Source organism: Euprymna scolopes, chromosome 30 (assembly GCF_053919585.1).
Source record: "Euprymna scolopes isolate OS-2025 chromosome 30, ASM5391958v1, whole genome shotgun sequence".
Lineage (NCBI taxonomy): Eukaryota > Metazoa > Mollusca > Cephalopoda > Sepiida > Sepiolidae > Euprymna > Euprymna scolopes.
The window spans coordinates 86,836,603-86,861,365 of NC_136511.1; the positions used below are offsets into that span (position 1 = coordinate 86,836,603).

Sequence of the window (24,763 nt, forward strand, 5' to 3'; positions counted from 1 at the left end):
CAGAATATTTTCAGTAAAATAGGCGAATATGTTTCTTTAAGCAAATCATGAAACCGAAAAATATATTGCAAATGTAACGTCTCCATAAATAAGAACGATTAAAGTATTGCTATCTTTTTTTTCCATATATTTCCCCCCCCCCCTCTTTCTTATTCTATCTCTCTCTTTTCCTCTATGTCTTTATACCTATCTTTCTCATTCATAATCAGAATATCAGAATATGAAATATTTACATACGTAGGACGGATATATTTGCTAGTCTGTATTAGCAGAATCTGTCCCACAAAAAAAAGTGTCGCCTGTACGTCCATAGTTAGCGCAACTGCTAAAACTCTATCCAGTTATACGCAAGAGTAGACAAATAACTCAGGTGTTCGTATATGATTGGATGCACGTTTAAGCTAGGCCCCCTCAACAGGATATAACAGCAGTTACAAGCACACACACACGCAACCATAACCGATACTTATAGTTCGATAGGAAAGCGACTCTACCGCGTGAGGTTTAGATCGTCCGGGTTCAGCTGAATCCGGCCCTACTGCGGTATTATCACGGGCTTTAACATCGACGAGGTACTGTGCCGCGACCATCGATGACTTTAGTTGTAGTGGTAGTCGCCATGATATATGCATGCAACTATTGCTACTGCATTGGCAGCTAGTAACACTACTCAAATATCCGCCGATGATTGCAATCATTGCATTTAGTCGTACTACCAATGTACTTTAGAGTGACTGCTGCTTATTCAATATTAATTTGGGAACACACGCACATGAGTATGTCTCGTTTGGGAGGTAGATTATCCATCAACACCTCGTAGCACTTTTTTGAAAAAAGAAAATAAGGTAAAAATAACAAAAAAACCCTCAAAAAACAAAAAACAAAAACAAACAAACAAAAAGCGCGGAACGTACATAACCCGTAATTATGCAGGTGCGTATATCATTCCTTTGAACAGCAGATATTATACAATAAGAAAAAAGTAACACAGAAACAAAGTAAGAACAAAATTACACACAAAAAAGTAACAACAAAACAACAACACATACTTGTTGGTCTCTGAACGTTATGCGATCTATTTTAACGTAAAGATAAACTAAAAACTATAAAAACAAACTGCTTATATATATATATATATCAGTAAAAAACTTCAAGAAAAAAACTAAACTTTAACAAAAACATATCACAATCCACTGCATGCATTCAAATTCAAATAAATACGTGACTTCATATATATTTTCATATATATATGTATATAAGTAGATTTTAACTGTTTAGAATTTATATTCATTGCTAGTCATCACCTGGATACCAGAGAAGGACCATCATACATATATATAAATATATATAAATATATATATATACATATATATATTTACACTATTTTTTTGGATAAACTGTACATGACGTTGTCTTCATGACACAGGCAAAGGCAAAGATGGCAACAACGTAAGTTTTACTTATATTTATTTATTTATTTGTATATATATCTACGCACACACACATATTACCAAAATGTGTATATATTATGTATGTTCTTATATTACAGAGCAAAATGAGTTAAATACACATATACACATGCGCACATGTATATATATATATATATATATATATATATGATGGCTGTATATATTGGTTTTCTAGATGAAACCTGCGTAATTATTATGTATGCACATATTTAACCAATAATGTTTGCATAATAAATAGATTATATATATATATATATATATATATATATATCTTGTTTTAATTATTATTTTCTATATCTATGTAAAGATATTTTCTGTGTATGTGCAGAACAGCAAAATTATTTAAAACTAGATTTAATATTTTGTAATGACTTTCACCCGAGGAGATGAACCTACATCGATAATCCATGGATTAAGGAAATCGCTTCGAATTGTATTCTTTGGCCAAATAATAAATTTTTGTTTTGAAAAATTATATTTTTTCTTACAAAAAATTTAACTATACTAAAGTATAAATTATATATATATATGTATATATATATACATATATACATATATATACATATATCTACATATATACATATGCATATATATACATATATATACGTACATATATATACATATATATACATACATATATATACATATATATACATATATATAAATATATATACATATAAATACATATATATACATATATATATACATATATATATACACACACACACACATATATCTATCTATCTATCTATATATATATATATATATATATATATATATATATATATACAGTATGCTTGTTTATCCGACTTTTTGAATGAAGATTATTACGCGTGAAATTGGCTGTCACGCCACTGCTCATTTGAATCGAAATTAAACGCGTTTTAATGCGGTTGTAATTTAACTTTGCTTGTTTACTTTCAAATTGAACACAAATAAAATAAATAATATATTGTTTACGTTTATTTCCTCCTATTCTATTAGATTGCAGTCTTTATATATATATATATATATATATATATATATATATATATTTATTTATTTATTTATTAATATATATACTCTCTCCCTCTGTCTTTCTTTACACACACACGCATACACACACACACACACACACACACATATATATATATATATATATATATATATATATATATATATATATATACATCAAGAATACCTGTCTCAGGACGGATATAATGAAACCTCTCAACAAAATAGTCATTCGCAAATTTATGTTCCTTTACAGAAAATAAAATGCAGATAAAAGGATACGAATGCATTGTATGCTTATTTTGATTTGGATCACATTATATTAAATGAATTAAACTCTCTAAAATGACTCAAATTGAACGCATAAGCTAAATCGATCATAAGAGATAATTTAGATTCAGATAATTTCTCTGTATTTGTTTCTAATAATTGAGGATCAAATTCAATGTAAATGTGTTCTTCTCGAATTTTGAATTACTATGCCCTCCGTCTCCTAAAAATTGTATTTCAAAGGAAATGAATTTCAGGATTTATTTATTAATTGGTGCCTCATAAAAATTAATCAAATTTCACAAATATCGATATATCCGGATGATCACGAAGTGCTTAAACTTGATGCTTTTCTCCTGCGAATTATGTTCCAAAATCTACAATGATCGCTAAATCAGTTTAGGTGTGAATCTTACAAATTAAAAATTATTAACATACTTAACTGTATATATATATATATATATATATATATATATATATATATATATATATATATATATATATATATATATATATATATATATATATTCTACGTTGTCGGGATTGAATGAGGATATATTTATTGTTGTGGAAATCGTTGAAAACTCAAAATTGATTAATCGCCTTGTCTTGCCCGGCACCTCCACCCGCGGTGAACCGGGAGTAAGCTTCACTTGTCTACCCGCAGTGACCCATATATTCTACTTTACATTTCGCTATAGAGAACCTACTGTTGATTTTATGAAATTAATTTTATATATAACGACTTGAATTAAAGTATAAATTGAAAAAGTCAAGTATCATGATTAAACTGTGCTCTAAACAGAACCATTCATTTTGAACGCGTCCTGTCATATAAAACACCATACTGTTAATTTTATATGATTGATCTTTCTGCTTGAGAGGGATTAATAATGCTAAAATGCACTTGTAATATTATACTGTGTAAGGTGTTTCTTTTGGTCTAAATTGTCTACTCCTTCTTTTATCGTTTTTTTTTTTCGGTTACCGTTTAGCAATGCTTATCGAAGACATTCCAATACAAAGCTTATCAGAGAAAACTAGTTTTGGGAAATTTCATAAAACTCGGCTTAGCCATTGTGGAGTCTATAAGGGAATGAGCTCTCACACATACACACAGACACACAGACACAGTTCATTATATATATATATATATATATATATATATATATATATCAACAATATAACACATCTTTCTTATCAAAATATTTTATTATTATTACAATTATAAAGCTCTATTCTCTCTGGCTGACAGTCTCATTCTTTTCTCATCTCTCTCTCTCTCCACACACACACACATACACACACACACGCACACACACATACACACACACGCACGCACGCACACATACACTGCAAGTACATCCATTTAAAATTTCATAAAAAATGACCCAACCGGTTTCGAATCCATGGGAAACCAACTCAGATATACGCAGAAACACACAGACAGACGAAGATCCGTTTATAAAATAGTAAAGATAAAAATACATATGTATTTACATATATATATAAATGCATATATATATATATATATATATATATATATATTAGATGAATTGCATACATTCTTGTTATGCCTCTCTATCTGAAAAGATGTTCATGTCTCTTCACGCGCGTGCGCTTGTGTGTTTGTGTGTGTGTTTGCAAAACCGGCTCTGTAAGAACAGATCAATTCCTTAAGGAGATTAAGCTTCATTTTATATATAATAAAAAACTGTTGTCTATTTTTACTTTATTTATTAGTTTACTTGTATTTTTTATGACGTTTTTTTATAAAGCAAAGATACTTAGTCGTTTATATATACTTTTTGTGATTTCAAAATTTTCCTCCGCTTGCCGAAATATCCGTTATATATATATATATATATATATATATATATATATATATATATATATGTGTGTGTGTGTGTGTGTGTGTGTGTGTGTGTGTGTGTGGTTGTGTGTGTGTATGTATGTGTGTAATGTATATTTCGATAGGTATTGTTACTTAAAAGTGATGCTTTAGAAATGACAGGCACACGCAGTTACTTTTCATACTTCAATTTCTGTTTCGAGTGTCGAATCCTTCTTGCAATTTCTGGATCAAAGGGTGTTGACTCCAAATCCTTATCGACTCGTTTCAAAGGATGACCCACAAAACTTGAATGCGTCTCCAATGAGAAAAGAAGTGTTACTCCTGGAACATGCAAAACAATGTATCAACTTTATAATGTTATTAAACATTCAATCCTCTTCAGTTGTGTTAAACCCATATGAGTAGAATACATAAACTATGCATTTTACGTGTACTAGAAAATGGAACACAATATTCTTGACTAAAATCAGCGGACGTGTTTCTTTAAGCTTTTTGCAAATTATGAAAGCGAAAACTATATTGTGAATGTAACGTCTTCATGAACAAGAAAGAATGAAGTATTTCTATCTATCTCTCCATATACCTATCTCCCTATTTGTTATTCTATCTCTTTTTATTGCTCTATCTCTTTGTATCTATCTATCGGATTCATATATGCATATATTATATTACCTCGATATTTATATAAAGTAAGGCACGTATATATGTTTATATACGCAGCATTCTCTCCTAAATTAATAAACCGGTCATTATAGATTTCGGGGCACAATTGCTATGCATAAGGGGTCGTAATGTAGATGATTTCTAGTTTAATTTAGTGTAATGCAAAGGTGACAAAAGGTGGAAGAGGATATAGTAAAAATTCGGAAAGACGTGATTCTTATAAATTTTTTACATGAATATTAGACATCAGTAAATATATATATTCATCAGATTGTAGTATTTTAAAGGGTTTTTAGGGGACAAGTTATAGATACAATCTTTCATTTGAAAATGCAAATATATCAGATTTGCATTCATAGTTATTAGACAACAGTAAATAAGATTCCATGAATATGAATATTTTTTAACTTCTTAATCTTAATCATTCATTTTTAGACATTTATAAAAATCATATAATGGATATTGATTTAACCTAGAATAAAGATACTAGACCTAAGTTTTAGTGTCATTATAACTTTATCTTAATCGTCATAAGGAAGCATAGAATTAGTGCAAAACAATCCTAATCGAGGATTTAATTCTAAAATAATCTTTCTAGTACATACATTCACACACACAGAACTTGAATGCCTCTAGACACTATCCTTGAGTGTCTAAGATCTCTCCGTACAGAGGTTTGTCAGAACAATCTGGCACGAGGATACTTAGATACTTTACCGTAAAAGTAAATCCTGACCAAATATTCAAAATCACATTTCGTATTCGCTGCCCAAATAAGATCTCCTCACTATCGCTAACTCACAGTAGCTTTAACAAAGAACGGTTCACCTTCTCCAAGTGATGATACCTCAAGTAACAGCACGAAGCTGGATACTCAACCAGACTAGAAAGATTCTTGTCTTGGAATCCAGTAAGACCAAAATGAAAGATATACTACAATATATTAAAAGGATTAATTGAGGAAAGGAAAATTATGTTCTCAATTTCTTTACTAACTCATTGTTTGTGATAAAGAATATCTATGTATCTCAAATGGAGTTCAAGTGTGAGGTCCAGATAGTGGGCTCCTAAATTTCTGAGAACTTCGACTGAAGTAAAATAAAATATGTATATATGTACATACATGCATATATATGTGCACCCCTCACACACACACATATATATATATACATATATATTCCTCATATACGTACATATATGTATGTGTATATATGCAGCTTTATATGCACATATATAGTTGCACACACGCACACACACACAAACACACATATATATATATATATATATATATATATACACATGTATCTGTGTTTAACTAGTCGTTGCGTTGAATCGAAGTTGTGTTACGATTAGTACATCACTTTTTACTAATAACCACTGAGAAATGTATTCATCTATATTTTTCTCTCCAACTATGTATTAAATAGTAAGATAAATTAGCTGCTCAAGACTTTGTAGTGAAACTAGTCTAGGTGTAAAAAAACTCCGGATTTCTTTTTGCTCATTCCGTTTTTTATTCAGCCGTTCTCCATTCATGCGATGTCGGCTCAAGGGAGATGCGAAAAATCTCCTAACTATAGACTTACAACGAATATTCATTGTCTTATATTCGTCTTAGTTTCTTACATCAGGTAGTTTCATGCTTTGTTTGGATCGATCTCTATTTAAAAAAATAAAAAAGGGAATTATATATCATTTTTATTATTTGTGGATCTAAGTGAAGTGGGATGACTTTAAAGATTATGAGTACCTTCCCCACTAACAACGTCTGAATTTGACCAAACCATCAATATTGATAAGAACTTAATATCTAAATCGAAAAAATGCATCTCACTTAAACATTTGTTTCTATCAATACAGAACAATAGTTGCCTAATTTAACAAACGGAATAGATTTTAATATGTAACTTTTGTCAAGTAACCCATAAAGTACAAACTGATTGTGCTCATATATGCATGAAGTAAATTAACATATACTGTTATAAATATATTGTATATAAGTTTCAGGATTTAACCGTCAAAGCAAATTAATCTTATTATTTGCTATATATCAGGAAATAATTATGTTATCAATTTTCTGTATAAAATAATCTTACAAAAAAATTATCTAAAAATCTTACGGATTTCAATATTTATTCTCAAGATCGATCATAATCTTTAAGCTATATAAATATGTGCAGAAAAGGTACAGTTTCCTACAAACATTTCCTAAAAATGCTATCAATCTCAGATTCGGTTTCATTAAATATCGGTTGCCTTGACGTGTGCCTTGACGTGTTCAAAGAAGATTTGAAAAGAAACTATGAAACGGAACAGTCACCACTGGTATCTCTTTCTCTCTCTGACACCCCCCCACACATATATATATATGCATATATACATACAGTAGGACCCCGGGATACGGTATTAAAAATGAGTAATAAAATATAGTACATTATATAGTACACATGTATAAAATCAAATAACATTACAAATAACTACGTAAAGCGAGGCAAATACCGTAACCATGGCCCGGAAAACATCCTATTCAATACATTGTAACCTGAAAAACCATATCCTAGATCCACCGTATCCCGGGGTTCTACTGTATATATATATATATATATATATATATATATATATATAGATAGATAGATAGATAGAGAGAGAGAGAGAGAGAGAGAGAGATATGATTACACACTTGAAACTCAAAATAGTACAAGGCAACATCATATACACAAAATCGAATGGTAAATTGAATTGTATCGAATTACGTATTTTTTTTGCAAAATTGTCACTTTCGAAAATTTTGTTGTGAATCTTAATGATGTGAGTGATAAACATGGCAAGAGATGAAGAGAATATTTCAGTGATGAAGAAGCATTTTAAGGGAAAATGAAACCTTGGCGTGTGGGCAGACTACTGCTAGAATATAAAAAAAGGAAAATGCCACTCAACAAAAGAGGGTTAAAAAGACAAATGTTCAAACTAACAATTCTGTGTTTTTCATTCATAACAAATGAATAATCGAACATGATTATAGTATACTAGCCTGGGTGCCCGGCGTTGCCGGGGTGTTTGGAGGTGTGTGTTGAGCAAAAAAAAAAAAGGTAGTACGCAGGTAGGCTCGAACCCGTACTGCAAGGGAGGAAAAGAACGTGAAAAAAGTGACGTCTTTTCCGTTACGTCCATCGCCAAACCGGAAATGGCCCAGGTTTAAATTAAGGCTATCAATCAAAAAGATGGGATTACTTTCTAAAATATCAGCGAGAAAAGCGACCCCTCTTTCTAGTAAAGTACTCAGTTGAGGGTGACGGAATAATATTTTTAGCTAATTTTTCGATATTTATCGTCCGAAGGTCGAGCTTCCAAACGATACCAGTCTCGTGAAAATCCGTCGCCTATGTCGAAAGTTTTACACAGACATAAAATCATACGTAGATACATATATTTAAACAGACAGGTGATATTTATATTATAGATGTAAACGGTACCCAATCTATAGAAATAAAAGTCGGATTTAGTATAAGAGTATTTTTTAGACCGGAAAGGTCTTATATGGCATGCACTTTCTTTAACCTGAAATTTGTTCTGCAATGTTATATATATGCAAATACAAGGTGTCTTAAAATGTACTGAATACTCACGATTCGATTGAGAGTTAACTTTTATTAATGAACACAGAGTAAAATGGAATAGATTTGGAAAAACCACAAATGTAATTTAAAAATCGTGTTCAAAAGGTTCAGATTGAGGACAATTATTATCAAGACAAGGTATATATATATATATATATATATATATATATATATATATATATATATATATATATATATATATATATAAGTGAACGTGTCTGTGTGTGTGTGCCTGTGTGTGTCTGTGTGTTGTGTACATTTCCCTACGCAATAACTCTGTCAATTTTTAGTCTACAGACTCGAAATTTGATATACAGGGTACTGAGATTTGCGAAAATCGATGTGATCGGTTTATGGCCAGAAATTTGGCGATTAAGGGGTCAAACTTAAACGATTTGACCTTTGAGACCTCTACCAACCTCCTCCGACAATTTTAGGTCTCCGCACTTGAAATTTTAGATATAGGTTTCTTGGACATGGATCTAACTTAATAACTTTGTTTGAGCCCAAAACAATAAATTTTAAGGGGTCATAATAGGCGGCAAAGTTTTAAAAAAATTGACCTCTGCGGTCTCTTCCAAATTACTTAGACAATTTCTGGTCTAAATATTTGAAATTTTACATAAACGGCATTCAGAGATAGGGCAAGCTTTTTCATCAGTTTGGGTCGAAAATTTTTAGTTACCAATATATAAATGTATGTATGTATGTATGTTTGCATGTCTGTCTTAAACTTTCAATAGAGGCGACGGATTTTACCAAGATCAGTATCGTTTTAAAGTTCGACCTTTCATACGACAAATATCAAAAGATTGGCTAAAAACATTAATGCCTTCAACTAGGCACTTTTCTACAGGGGTGGGGTCACTTTTTTCGCCGATATTTTTTGAAAGTTTTTTTCTCCTTTCGATTGTCTAGCCTTAATTTTTTAAAATGCCGCTTCCGGTTTGGCGGTGGTCGTAAGAGCATAAACGCTGAATAACAGCTGAATCCACTGTCAAAAACTTTCCCCACTCTTTATCTATGCCTAAATCAAAACGTAAATTCCATGTACAAAGCTTCTTTCTTAGAACTGCACGCCTGTCGAACTCTGTTCCGTCTGCTTGCATCCCTCCTGACTACAACTTGGATGTCTTCAAGTCCAACGTAAACAAATTCCTGATGAACCGCCCCCTTAAATAGACACTTTAAATATCCGCACTAACGTACTGTACTTACAATAACCCTTACCCCTGAGTGGCTTCCGGGCCTTGATAAGCGGTGACCACCTTGTAAAAAAAAAAATAAAATAAACGTTAGGTTTTAGCCCGTTCTTTTCCTCCTTTGCGGTACGGGTTCGAGCCTGCCTTCCTACTACCACTTTTTTTTGCTCAACATACACATCCAAACACCCGGGCAACGCCGAGCTGAAATGCTAGTATATATATATATATATATATATATATATATATATATATGTATATATATATATATGGGTGTGTGTGTGTAATATAATAAATAATCGATGATAATTCAAAGTTAAATAAACATTATTTGATTATTTAATCAATAGGAAAAAAACAAAGCTAAAAAAGAATAAAAGAATAACTATTATATATATATATATATATATATATATATATAAGTGTACATATGTATATAAATGCATATATATATGCGTATATACATACGTATTTATATGCATATATATATATAGATGCATACATATTTATATGTTTGTATATCTGTTCAGATGTATGTACATGCATCGAAATCAATGGCTTCGTTCAGTCTCGAAAAGAAAGGATACCCCATGGAGCAGTTGCACGTGTAATTGTGAGGCAATGGTTGCGCGAACGACTGGAAACAATGTTGAGATAAGGGGAGAGCACATACACCTAGAAAAGTATCTGGAAGTCCCAAATTTTCATCCATTTAGTACTGACCAGGATCAACGTTGCCTAAGGTCAACGTGATTATGCATATATATATATATATATATATATATATATATATATATATATATATATATATATATATATGTGTGTGTGTGTGTGTGTGTGTATGTGTGTGTGTGTGTGTTTGTGTGTGTTTGTGTGTGTTTGTGTGTGTATCTATATAGAGGCATTGATATCGCTCTCTCTCTTTCTCTCTCTCTCTCTATATATATATAATCTACATATATCTCATAATTTATATATATATATATGTATGTATGCATGTATATATATATATATATATGTGTGTGTGTCAGGTCATGTCATATGCTACTGGTACCATGTAACCCAGTACTACCTGCCTCATGGTCGGGTCACCGGCGACTAAACTGTTTCCCCCACCAGATGTTTGGTGAGGAGGGCGGCTAGTCTCCCTGGAGGATTAAAAACAAGACCTTCCAAAGGGCGAATGAACTCTTTTTCTGGGTCAACTGCCAACTAGCACCGTGTATATTTGTGTGTGTGTGTGTGTATATGTGTATTGCGGTGGAGAGGGCTCCCGTAAGCCGTGGTGAAGGCAACCTTTCTAGGAGAAGCAAATCTCTGATTTAAAAAACCATAAAGCGGGGGTCCAGTACCCGCATTAAGCTGGTCTGCAGTTTAATTTGTTGCTGGCTATCTTGCTCTTGCTTGTTGCTGGATCTCAACATTTTGAACCGGGAGAAAGACTTAGCTGTCGTACAAAGCTAAGACTCTGTAACATGATCTTTGTATAGATACTCCCTCAGGCATTTGGGCTCATGGATTTTAAATGTGTGAGGGAGTGGCACTCGTCTGACAAGACGTTGCAATCATCATATATATATATATATGTCAGGTTATGTCATATGCTACTGGTACATGTAACCCAGTACTACCTGCCTCATGGTCGGGTGATCGGCGACTAAACTGGTTCTCCCACCAGACTTGTTTGGTGAGGAGGGCGGCTAGTTTCCCTGAAGGATTAAAAAGAAGACCTTCCAAAGGGCGAATGAACTCTTTTTCTGGGTCAACGGCCAACTAGCACCGTGTATATTTGTGTGTGTGTATATGTGTATTGGGGTAGAGAGGGCTCCTGTAAGCCGTGGTGAAGGCAACCTTTCTAGGAGAAGCAAATCTCTGATTTAAAAAAAAACATAAAGCGGAAGACCAGTACCCGCATTAAGCTGGTCTGCAGTTTAATTTGTTGCTGGCTATCTTGCTCTTGCTTGTTGCTGGATTTTAACATTTTGAACCGAGAGAGAGACTTAGCTGTCGTACAAAGCTAAGACTCTGTAACATCATATTTGTATAGATACTCACTCAGACATTTGGGCTCATGGATTTTAAATGTCTTAGGGAATGGCACTCGTCTGACAAGATAATGCAATCATCATATATATATATATATATATATATATATATATATATAATGACTACGAATCAATATATAGGGTGTCAGAATGCGATGAAAAGAAAGAAAAGAAAGAAGTGCTCGATCTCGAATGCGAAAGCGAAATACAAATATTTATGTAAAAACTAGTTTTTAAATAAATCGTTTTATTTATACACACACACATACACAAGCACACAAACACACACACTTTCACACATATATATATATATATGTATATATATATACAGGGTGACCCCCCCAAAAAACGGGTCCCAATTCTAATTTATTCTTAGTGTTTTGTCCGAATGAAATGAAACTTTGGTCATAACTAGTTTATTATATTCAAAACATCACATCAAAACACTAGAGTCTTTGGCCAGCATATGTTCTAGATGGCCTCCATTTAGCTTTTTTTGGGGGGGGTCACCCTGTATATATATATATATGTCAGGTTATGTCATATGCTACTGGTACATAACCTTTATAACCAGCTTAATTACAAGTATAAATACATTTATAAGGAACTTGAGATGGAAAGCCTACCATTTTGATAATTACCAAAGTGAAACCACAGAACCAATACACCACCAACCTGGAGAAATAAAAGAAACCATCCTCAGACAAGACAATGAAGAAAGAAAAGCAGCGAAATACTACAGACTAAAAACATACAAAAACCCTAAGAGAAACATAGACACTGAAAATTTTGAAAATGACTTAATCAACCTGATTAAAAATATTAAGTTTAAGAAAAATAAAAAATATATCACTCCAACACTTAAAAAAATAAATAAATTTTCAAAATCTATTTCTACAAGCCACCAAAATAAACTCATAGTACCGGCAGATAAAACTGGAAATTTCTACACAATGGACTATATACAATATAAAAATCTAATATATAAAGAACTTAATAAAAATTATAAAACTACTAATAAATCAGCACTAAATAAAATAAATAATGATGCAAAAAACATTTTAACTAAACTTAAAATAGATAAATACACAGAAATAACAGTACCAGGTACCCCGAGATTTACTTTAAAAGACCACAAACACAGCTTCAATATCAACCCTACTATTAGACTCATTTGCCCCTCGAAATCAGATATAGGACTGGTTAGTAAAAACATATTAGATAGAATTATCCCCAAAATTAAATCCATAATAAAATACCCACTATGGCAATCTTCAAACCAAGTAATCGACTGGTTTTCTAATATTCAAAATAAAAATGATATTAAATTTCTTTCTTTTGACATTGAATCATATTACCAATCTATATCACCTATCCTACTTAATAAATCTCTATTAATGGCACGAAAATTAACTAATATAACTAAAGACGAAACTAAACTAATACTTATAGCTAGACAGTCTTTAATAACATTTGATAATAAATATTGGACCAGGAAAAATACCCCTAACCACTTCAACATTTTAATGGGATCGACGGACTCGACTCAGGTCACTGATCTAGTTGGCCTTTTCCTTTTAAATGAAATACATTGTATACTCCATAAACAATTCAAACTTGAAGGAGGGCTATATAGAGATGATGCACTTTTCATAACGAATTCTACTAATAAAAATTATGAAAATGCAATTAAAGCTCTACATAAATTATTTAAAAATTATGGACTTAGTATAAAAATCGACCCTAATAAAAAAATTGTTAATTTCTTAGACATAACCTTAAATCTTGAAAATTCTACCTTTGAACCATACCATAAACCTAACCAATCACTTCTATATGTCCACAATCAATCAAACCACCCTAAATCAATATTAAAATCAATAGTTCCCAATATCGCTCTAAGAATTTCTAGACTGTCTTCTACTAAATCAATATTTACCAAAAATGAAAAATACTATAATGAAGCCCTTAAAAACTCTGGATATAATTCACAAATTAAATTCATAAATGAAAATGATAGAAACATAAACTGCATTAAAAATAAACCTATTAAAAGCGTAATAACATATAATATGGCAATGTCTTCCCGTATACGAGTTAAGAAAAATAACCAGGAGACAAAAAAAGATAAAACCAAACTACAAATATTAGATAATAATATAAATAAACAACAAACTAAAACCCGCAAACGTAAGAATAGACACAAGGAGATCCTATGGTTCAACCCCCCGTATTCCAAAAACCTAGAAACAAACATAGCTAGAGAATTTTTTAAAATATTAGATAAGAACTTTAAAGCCCCCCATAGATATAATAAGATTTTCAATAAGAACACAATTAAAGTCTCTTACTCTACTATGCCTAACCTTCATCAGAAAATAATTAGCTCTAATAATAATAAAATTAATAAACTACAAAATGCAACTATACAAAATACATCGGACTGTAACTGTAGAAGAAAAAATAAATGTCCCCTACAAGGCTCATGTAAAATTAAAAATGTTATCTATAGCTGCACAGTATCAAAAACTCCAAATATACAAGAACCTATCAACAGCCATAACTCAACTACCGAATTAAATAATAACACCAACTTAAATCAATCTACCGATCAATTATTAACCAACCCACCACATTATAATCCAACAATAGACCTAATGGAAAATAATCATAATAATCAAGAGGTAATATATATTGGTTCCACATCTGGCCCAATAAAACATAGAATTTCAACGCACAAACATTCTTTTAAAAATAACTCTCTATCAAACCAAACTACTCTATCCAACTATATTTGGCAACTAAAAAATAGCAATATTTCTTTCAACTTAAAATGGCAAATAATTGAGACTTGCAAATCATATAAACCAGGAGATAAATTTTGTACATTATGTACAAAAGAAACCGTAAAAATTTTAAAATATGAAGATATAAAAAGCACAACCAAACTAGTAAATTCAAGACACGAGCTTCTATCGTGTAATCATAAACGTTGGTTTAAATTTAATAAATATAAACCACCTTAAATCATTAAAAATTACTCATTAGTAAAAATAGATTTTTTTTTTTTTTTTTTTTTTTTTTTTTTTAATAAATTAAGTTAAACCAATTACCGCCCTTAGACTCGTAAATCAAATAATAAATAAAGCCATGACAATTATCTCCCCTTAAAAACTTGCAAAAAAAAAAAAAAAAAAAAAAAAAAAAAAAAAAAAACTCTCTCTCTATAGATATTAACTGTAGCGTCTCTAAATCAAATACGCTAACGGAAACAATTTACTGCACGAGCGTCGCCCTTTTAAAATTCATCATTCAATAAAATAAAAAGCTATAGCAAACATCTAAATGACTACTTTAAATACAGTTCCTGATTTCAAAAAAAAAAAAAAAAAAAAAAAAAAGGAAAACCAAAAGGTAATTATATATATATTTTTAAATCAAATTTATTATGTAAATTCAAAAATATATATTTTTTTTCTACTCATTTCTATCTCTAACCTATACCAATTTCCTTATTAATTTTCTTATAAATTTTATATCCAAACCTTTTACTTCAATTTTTCAGATTCATCTGCCTTACTTTTAATGCTAGGTTTATTTTTGGTGTCTTTTCAATTCAATAAAAATCCTCCTAAATTTGCTGATGAGGAGACCGTGCTTACCAAAAAAACTATGTATAATTATTCTACGTGACTTCATGTATACCACAAATAAAAAGCACGGATTTCCGAAACGATCGTACAGATAATTGACTTTGTTGTTGTTCCTTCTTATGAAACTGATTTTTAATTTAATTAAATTTTGATTTTTAAATTTTAAAAATTTTAAAACTTTTAAATTATAAATCACATTACTTAATATATATATATATATATATATAAAGCTGATCGTCTGTGTGTGTGTGTCTGGTCACGAATAGGCTCCTATATGGTTGACTATTATAGAAAACTGATGACATATAATGATAGAAATGTATCGAGACACAGGAATGTGTATGTTTGATCTGGCATAATAATGATTCATTAAAATTGTGGGGTCTGCGTAAGCGCCTGGTCCACAAAGTATGGAAATAAAAAATTTAAAAATTAAAAAAAAAAAACGTTTACAAGTGTTTTTGATATAGATGTACATAATAATGCTTTGATAAGTATGTTTTAACTTAAATAGGGATGGTATAATAAAATTGTGCGGTCTTCGTTCGCGCCTGACCTCCTTAGAATGGAAATAGGCACAAACTTTAATAAAAACTTTTCATATCTATCTGCGTAAGTATACTTTGATAATTATGTTTCAGTTTGAAGAAATATGGTATAATAAAATTTTGGGGTGTTCGTTCGCGCCTGAGCTCCATAGAATGGAAATATGTCACAAAGTTTAACAAGTTTTTTTAATATAGATCCACAAAATATTGTGATAAGTGTTTCAGTGTGAACAGATATGGTATAATAAATTATGGGAGTTATCTATTTTATTTTTACTTTCATCCTATTTTGCTTTGGTTTTGATACCCCCAAATTCGAAGCTATCTGTTTACAACCCTTCTTTTTCATAACCTATCATACTTTCATAAATCAGAGTCCATTTTCTGTAGGCTGTGTTTTTAATCCAGTCAACGATGGGTACTTTTGCTAGTATATATATATATATATATATATATATATATATATATATATATATATATATATATATATATATATATATATATATAATCCATACAACAGTTGGGAGCGTAACACTGAACTTTTTTGCTTAGAGAAATATTGCATGAAGTATTAGTAATCAACAAATATTTTATGGCTATTCGCTTTTTTATGGCATGAAGTTTTATGGCTGAAGTTTTACCCACATAATCGAGGTCGTTTTTTTTCATAATGTATACATGAGTAAGTTTACATATGTAAGCTTTCCATGGATAAGGTTTTATATGTAGATCTTCAGTGCGTCCAGACAAACAAGTACATCTAGCTGAGACATTTATTTACATTTATTTTTTTGATTAGTTAGCACGATCGTCTCACTGGAATCTGAAAAATATTTTCTAACAATATTTACTAAAAAATACTTACTAAAAATATTTACTAAAAAACATTCTAAAGCAACAGTGCTTTGTTTATGAAGAGCTATACATTTCTGCTACTGGTAGGATACTTTTAATTGCATAAGTACTTTTGTGTTCGTACATGTCACTTTTTTGCAGCTTTAATCTTAAAATTGCTGTGCGTCAATATCTATCTCGTCATTTTACGACGGTGAATGGATGTCAGGTATGAATATTTTTGAGTGGGTCGACTCATTCGGGTGGGTTGGGGCGATATTCCGTGGAAATCTATTTCATAAAAGCTATAATTCTCATTTAAGGATGTATTCAGAATATTTATCAATAAACTTTACTTTTATTGTCAAACAAAAGCTTTTATTACTGTTGCATATCTGGAGTAAAAGCTGCTGTAAATATATATATATATATATATATATATATATATATACATACATATATATATATATATATATATATATATATATATATATAGTCTTGGAAGTTTTTAACCTTTAAAACTATACAAAAAATATCATTCGTTAGAAAACCATTTAGTTAGTAAGTCATTCGATGACCTGCAATCACTGCATAAACTTGCTCTCTCGAATTCACTATAGTACCAGTAATAATTTATTTTTTTAAGAGATAATCAGTTGTTTACCATGAAAAACTGTTTCGGGGATTTAAAAACAAAACAGTATGTTACATCATTGCTCCCAGCAGTGTTGATCAAACACCACCTCCCTTAATCTTAGAAAAACATGTTACAAATATTAGATCTAGTTTCCTATTCTTAATTATTTTATCTAACCTATTCATGTTATAAAAATGAATTTCTTCCCTGTGAGATTCATCTGTTTCCAAATTAAAAATGGATACATTTTTTAATTTACTAGTCTTGTATTTATAAGATTAGGATTAATCCATTTGACTACTTATCACCCCCACTATGATTAGTATTTTGTATATTTACATTATTATTTATTGCAAATTAAATATATACAAATGTTAAAAATATTTATGCATATATAATTTTTTTATATATATACATTTTATGCATTACTAATAAAGTTTTGGATTTCTTTTACTAATATATTCTGGTTAATTTTAAACGATTCAAAAGCATCAGGATAACGCACAAATGCGTTATTTAACTGTTTAAATATTTTAGTTTTATCCCCACTTTGTTTTATCATCCTTATTACAAGGCTAGAAACTGGTGGTATAAAATCTATTAATTTTAAAGTAACACGAGCTATTCTCAAAAACTCTGACATAATGGTTCCATAAAACATAAAAATAAGGCATGTACTATCTTTATGCGGAATACGCACTATTTGAAAGGGGAAGAGTTTCCTTTAAAAAATATTTTATAAAGAAAGATCCCATCCTCAATTTTTATATCTAAATCCAGAAATGTAGCCTGTTGTCCTCTATGAGTGTAGGAGATTTATAGATGACCTTATATGTATAACCGATAACGGTGAATTCGAAAAAGATAAACATCTTATATATCCAAAGGAGTTAGAATTGAATTGTATTCAATTCTAACTCCTTTGGATATATAAGATGTTTATCTTTTTCGAATTCATCGTTATCGGTTATACATATAAGGTCATCTATAAATCTCCTACACTCATGAAATTATATGTTTTAGATATATCATTTTTTATTTGTGATGACATATATATATATATATATATATATATATATATATATATATATATATATATATATATATACTCGAGTCTACGTAAATACAGATTTGTTCAAAATGGCGCAGGATCCAATCCCATTGGGATACTTATCATTTGGAGCAATACTGTATTTCCTATTTGAAAATAACATTCTTTAATAAGATGACTTATATGTATTTTTAATATACCTTTAGAAAACTAGTTTGCTATTTTTATTTTTAAACCAGAAAGCTTTAGAGTTTGAAAAGTCTATTTACCTTTGCCACCTTCAAAAGCTAAATCCACAGTATCATTTAATTCTTTTATAAGTTTTTCGTGCGGAATTTTAGTATATAGCATACTAAAATCATAAGTAGCTATAGATTTTGCTTTTCTTCTGGAATTTATTTTATCTAATTTTTCTTTCACTGGTTGTGAATTATTTACTACGCAAAGAATTTTCTTTTCTGGTGGAAATTATTTATTTGATTTATTAGTAATTTAAATATTTTAGATATAGCTTTACTTAAAGGTTTAGTCATGCACGTCTTTGAACCTACAATAAAGTTAGCGCTAACTGGATTTTTTGTGCATGTTAGGTATCCAATACATACATGATATTTTTTCGTCTAACTTTAATCCTACTTTTTCACTAATAATAATATTATTCATAATAATGCTATCTAAATTAATATTACTTACTTTATAGGTATCTGAAACGTTACCCGTAATTCCTACTTCTATCAATAAACGTTGTATATTATATTGCTTACATATAAAAGCTATATTGTTTGCCGCTTTATCAATAGAAACTATTACAAACTTATCTTGAAGTATTTTAAGTTCCTCTAGTATTTCTGAATTATTTAGAAGAGGATTAGTTTTTCTAGGTTGTTAAAATTTTTTTATACGTTTAACCTTTTCATTTAAGCATTCAAGTATATTATTTTTCCATGCATCAAACGTAGACTGTGCTAATTTTTATTTCTTTATCATAGACATAATAAAACCTTCTAGTCCTTTAGTTACTTCTTTAACGCATTTTGTAATTAAGGTATTTAGGCTCTCTATAATTCGGATCTTTACTAAGGAGTTCCTTAATTTAGAATTATTTACTATCTTTAAATCTCCTGTAATTACATGTTTTATCTCATTCTTACAGAAAGGAGAGGAATTACATTCACATTCTGGAATATTTATAATATTATCATTTATATATATATATATATATATATATATATATATATATATATATATTACGTTTTTTTTTAATAATTGAAAACATTATTACGTATTGTTGGCCCTAGTTTAAATGTAACTATTGGTTTTTGATCGTTTGTCTTTAGCTCATTAGGTAGTAATTGGATTTTTATTTGGCTTATTTAATATTTTTCGTAAATTCATATCATCAAAACCTTTATTTTCCTACATAACTACACAAACATTTCTAGGTTTCTTTTTTATACCTTCCACAGGTAGCTTATATAATTTAGTGTCGATAATATCCAGAATATAATCGTGCCATTAAATGAAATAGTATTCCCTATATATCGTATCGGTTGTAATAATAATAATAATAATAATAATAATAATAATAATAATAATAATAATATATATATATATATATATATATATATATATATATATATATATATATATATATATATATATTACTAGCAGGACCCATTAACCGGCGTTGTTCGGTGGAAGCCTGCTCCCACCCACTCGCAAAAATAGTAAATACGGTTGTTGTTGTTGGTGGCCAATGTCGTCCCAGAATTGTGGACACTGGCGGTCGTGGCCGAAAAGAAATAATCGGACTTTCACCGGCAATTAGCGCTAGTTTGGGGCGATAACATGCATGTGCTGTTTCAATTTAAAACAAACAATTAACGGAATGCGTAAATCAGTAGAATTAATAAAATTACGAAAAATAGTCGTATAATAATGGAAAGTAAAAAGAAGTTTTAGAAGTTTTAGATTCCCACTGTATATGAACTGTTTAGAGTGACCGAAATCAGTGGTAGCAGTCCTAGCTGTTTCCGTTTGTCCTTCCTCTTCTTTTCAACTGTTTCAGCGGTAGTATTTAATTAAAATCAAGTTTTATTAAAACAATTACGACTTTTTTTCACTTGACTTTTTTGACTATTGTCATGTTAAGAACGGCGTTTAGAATAGATATCCCAAACTCCCCATGTTAAAAACAGCTTTCGGAATAGACACCACTAACTTCCCCATCTTAATAACAGCGTTCGGAGTACACCCGCACCCCTCCAACACTCCCATGTAACGTACGGCGTTCGGAGTAGACAACCCATTTTTTCGAGGGAGAATAATTCCCCGAAATCTAACCGTGATGATTGCTGTCACATACCCACCCACAATTGCTACAAAAATGGGTGGCAGTGTCGATAGGAGAGAAGTAGATTTGTTTATCACGCGTGCGTACAAATCTGGCAGCCAGTGAATTACAGTGGATAATAAGAGTCTTAATATAAGTACTTGTTTCCGTAAAATTTGAATGAGATTTCCTTAATCAGTATAGTCGAAAACCTTACGGAACCGTCATTCTAAAGAAAATTGAGGAAGTGGACTAATGTACAAATTTATCTTCCTCAAAAGTTTACATGTGCACAATCTGGGGAATCAGTCCGGAAAAGAAAATTAAATAAAATGCCCCGCAGAATTCAAAATTGGTGAAAACACAAGTATATAACAAATAACTGTTTCCCTATGTAATGAAATTTACGTTAAAACTGTAGCGTAGGCTATCAGTGTAAACAATCGGTAAAGTGTGCATAAAACTCCCAACTTTCAAACACGTCGGCAAGTCTATCAATTGGGGTATGAACGCACAAAATGGATACAATTGTTCAAAACTGCTAACATATTTGGGAAAAATATTAAGATATATTTTGTTAATATATTTTCAAACATATTTATGGTTTTTTTTCCAAATATAGTTACGTTTTTTAAATGTACTTTATTTAAATATACTTTATTTAAAATATATTATTTAAACATGCGCAATCTAGAACGATCGTCGCCGATTTAAAACTAAATGTTTCGGCAATATCATCTACTGTATTCGTAGTTATAATGTTGTTTGAATTTAATGTTTTTAAACATATGCAAAATATTCACATTTTATAACTGTTTTAATATTTACTGTTGCACATTCACCTTTTTAAAACTGCTAAAACTGTAAAAAATGTGACAAATTCATTGTTTTCTTTTCATTTTTCTCTAAATAAATATTTAAAAAAAAATACCTAAACAGTTTGACAAAATATATAAAAAAATAACTTAAATAAACATAGTTGTTTGAAAAGATATGCGATTAAAAATGAATTAATAAAAAGTTTACGTATTTTTATATATTTTATTATAAAGGGGGTGGTGAAAAAATAAACATCAATATAGTAAACTATAAAAAAAGTTTATAAGTTTTAAAATGAGTATATTTCACATGTGTTAAAAACATTAAATTAAAACAACATAATAAGTACGTATCCACCAGATGATATTGCCGAAACATTTATTTTTAAATCAGCAACAATCGTAATAGATTGCGCAGGTATAAATAAATTATATTTAAATAAAATACATTAAAAAACGTAACTATGTTTGAAAAAATATCTTAACAAAAGTATCTTAATATTTTGCACAGATATAGAGTAAGCAGTTTTGAAGAATAGCGGAAGTATTGTATCCATTTTGTACTTTCATACCTCAATTGACAGACCTTCCGGCATGTTTAAAAATTAGGGTCTGATCTTATGCACAATTACCCAGTTTTTATTTCCGCTCTCTCTCTCTCTCTCTCTCTCTCTCTCTCTCTCTCTCTCTCTCTAGCTATTTGTATATATATTCTTCTCAAATCTATCTCTCTCTCACTCGCTCTTTCTCTCTCATAGTTGAAAACTTATGCGGACAAGATAAGTAACATAATTGAAATCTAGCTAATCGCAGAAAAATATGTAATTTAAATCGACCACATTAAAAGTAAATGCATAAAAAAGTATAAAACGCCCCGTTATAAAACAAAGTAAAAGAAAACCAAAAAATACCATCGTGTAAGTTTCGCTAAGCCGCTCCGAAATTAAAAAATAAATAATAGTACATATTTTTTCAGGCTTTGTTTTTTGGGAGGAGGATAGTAGTGTGTTGTTAATTTGTGCATAGGAAAGTTTAAGGTTAGCAGTATTTAATTTTCTGTTTATGAGTTGTTATTATATTTGTATTTTGTTTATTTATTTTATAACAATTTCCCCTTGAAGAAGTACCGCCATATTTAAAAAGTTCTGAAGCGTTCGTTTATGTATTAATAAGTAGATTTAGGAATAATCATTTGTCAGCTCTTAGCCAATGAGAATAAGCGGAATTTGAGAAGGCTGTATTATTTTTAAATTGAGAAATGGAAAGATTATGTTATCTAAAAGTTTAAGTTAAGAAGGGTGCAAGCACATATCTGTAGAATGTGTATATTTCCTTACTGTCTTGACAGAGGGCGGTAGAAGGACTTAATATTTAGGGGGGAGATAGGAACTACTTCCTATAAAGATGCTGCGATTGCGATGCTGTTGCTCCTTGGATGAAATGTAAGATTTTATTGTAACGACTATGTCTAAAATGTCGTTCTAAAGTAACATAAGATAGTGGCTAATAGTCTAGGCATAAAAAATTGTACGTGCCATGTTGTTGCAAAACTACAGCATTTTGGGCCAGAAATGAATTTCTACAATGAAAATATAATATATGGAGATAATCCGGCCATAAATTTTTATTTTGGGTCCCCAAAATCAACAGAGATTAGACCATTCCTGTAATGATTAAGTCCCTGTTGATTTTGGGGTGGGTGTTTAGTCCTATACAGTTCTAGGAGGTCCACCATCCCAGGCTTTCTCTCTTCGAGGAGAAGGAGGCGTTAGTTTATGGCTAATCTCCTGTGGTGCCCTCGCCGGTAAATACCGAGGGGGCTTCCCAGGCACTTTTTGTTGGTCAGAATTCCTCTCAACGGCGGCGCTAACTTCTCAATCCCACTTTCCGATCCTGGTGTCTAAGTTCTTTCAGTGGGAGAGTACTAAACATTTATCTATCTATCTATCTATCTATCTATCTATCTATCTACCTACATATATATATATATATATATATATATATATATATATATGCGCGAGCGTACAGATATCCATGCATGAGATATATATGCTATATATATATATATATATATATATATATATATATATATATATATATATATATATATATATATATATATATATATATATATATTAAAAATAGAAACCATTTCATCATAACTGTCGCATATAAAAACTCTAAATTGCGTAAAAATATTATCCATTATATTTTATTGGGTTTCATTTTGACAAATAATTTTTTTCTAATATTTTATATAAATAATGAAATCAAATTTGTTGTGTTATTAGTTTTTTCAATTTAGAAAATACTTTTTAACAAATGATCTAATCAAATTTTATATAATTTGTATGATTTTTTCATTTGGAAAATATTTTAATAGTTTGATTACTATGATTTATTATTGATTATCAACCAAATGTGATTGCATTGTTTAGTAACACGCATTTATTAACAAATTATAAAATACATTTTAAAATGCCAAGAAATCCATGCGACTCATATTATAGAGTATTTTTTGGTGAACGCCGGTTCGCAATTTTAGATGTTATATAGTGAAGTAGATTCTTTATATTTGAATCCTCCCCACACATATATTTATATCTGTGTACTAGCATAAGGACCGGCGTTGCGCAGGATTGATTGATGATCAACAATTGTGTCACTTTCCCATATTTTTATTGTCATCAAAATTGGTAAAATCCCTCACTTTTTCAATCAAATCGATTGATTGCGTGCTCTAGTTAGAGGTCCATCACGGGAAACCTAAAGGAAG

The 24,763-nt window shown here is 30.2% G+C and overlaps 1 protein-coding gene across 28 annotated transcripts in view; it reads left to right on the forward strand.

The window, feature by feature from the left end:
* Positions 1 to 231: 231 nt before the first annotated feature.
* The window catches only part of LOC145254883 (uncharacterized), a 751,603-nt gene continuing 727,071 nt past the window's right edge, over positions 232 to 24,763 (forward strand). For 7 of the 28 annotated variants that reach the window (XM_080113770.1, XM_080113774.1, XM_080113772.1 and 4 more), the window contains exon 1: positions 238 to 1,449. In XM_080113770.1, the coding sequence (XP_079969896.1) occupies positions 1,418 to 1,449 (32 nt within the window). In that variant the 5' untranslated portion in view covers positions 238 to 1,417. Of the gene's footprint in view, positions 1,450 to 24,763 lie in introns of all 28 variants that reach the window. The other 21 variants (XM_080113782.1, XM_080113768.1, XM_080113776.1 and 18 more) reach the window with 9 other exon arrangements.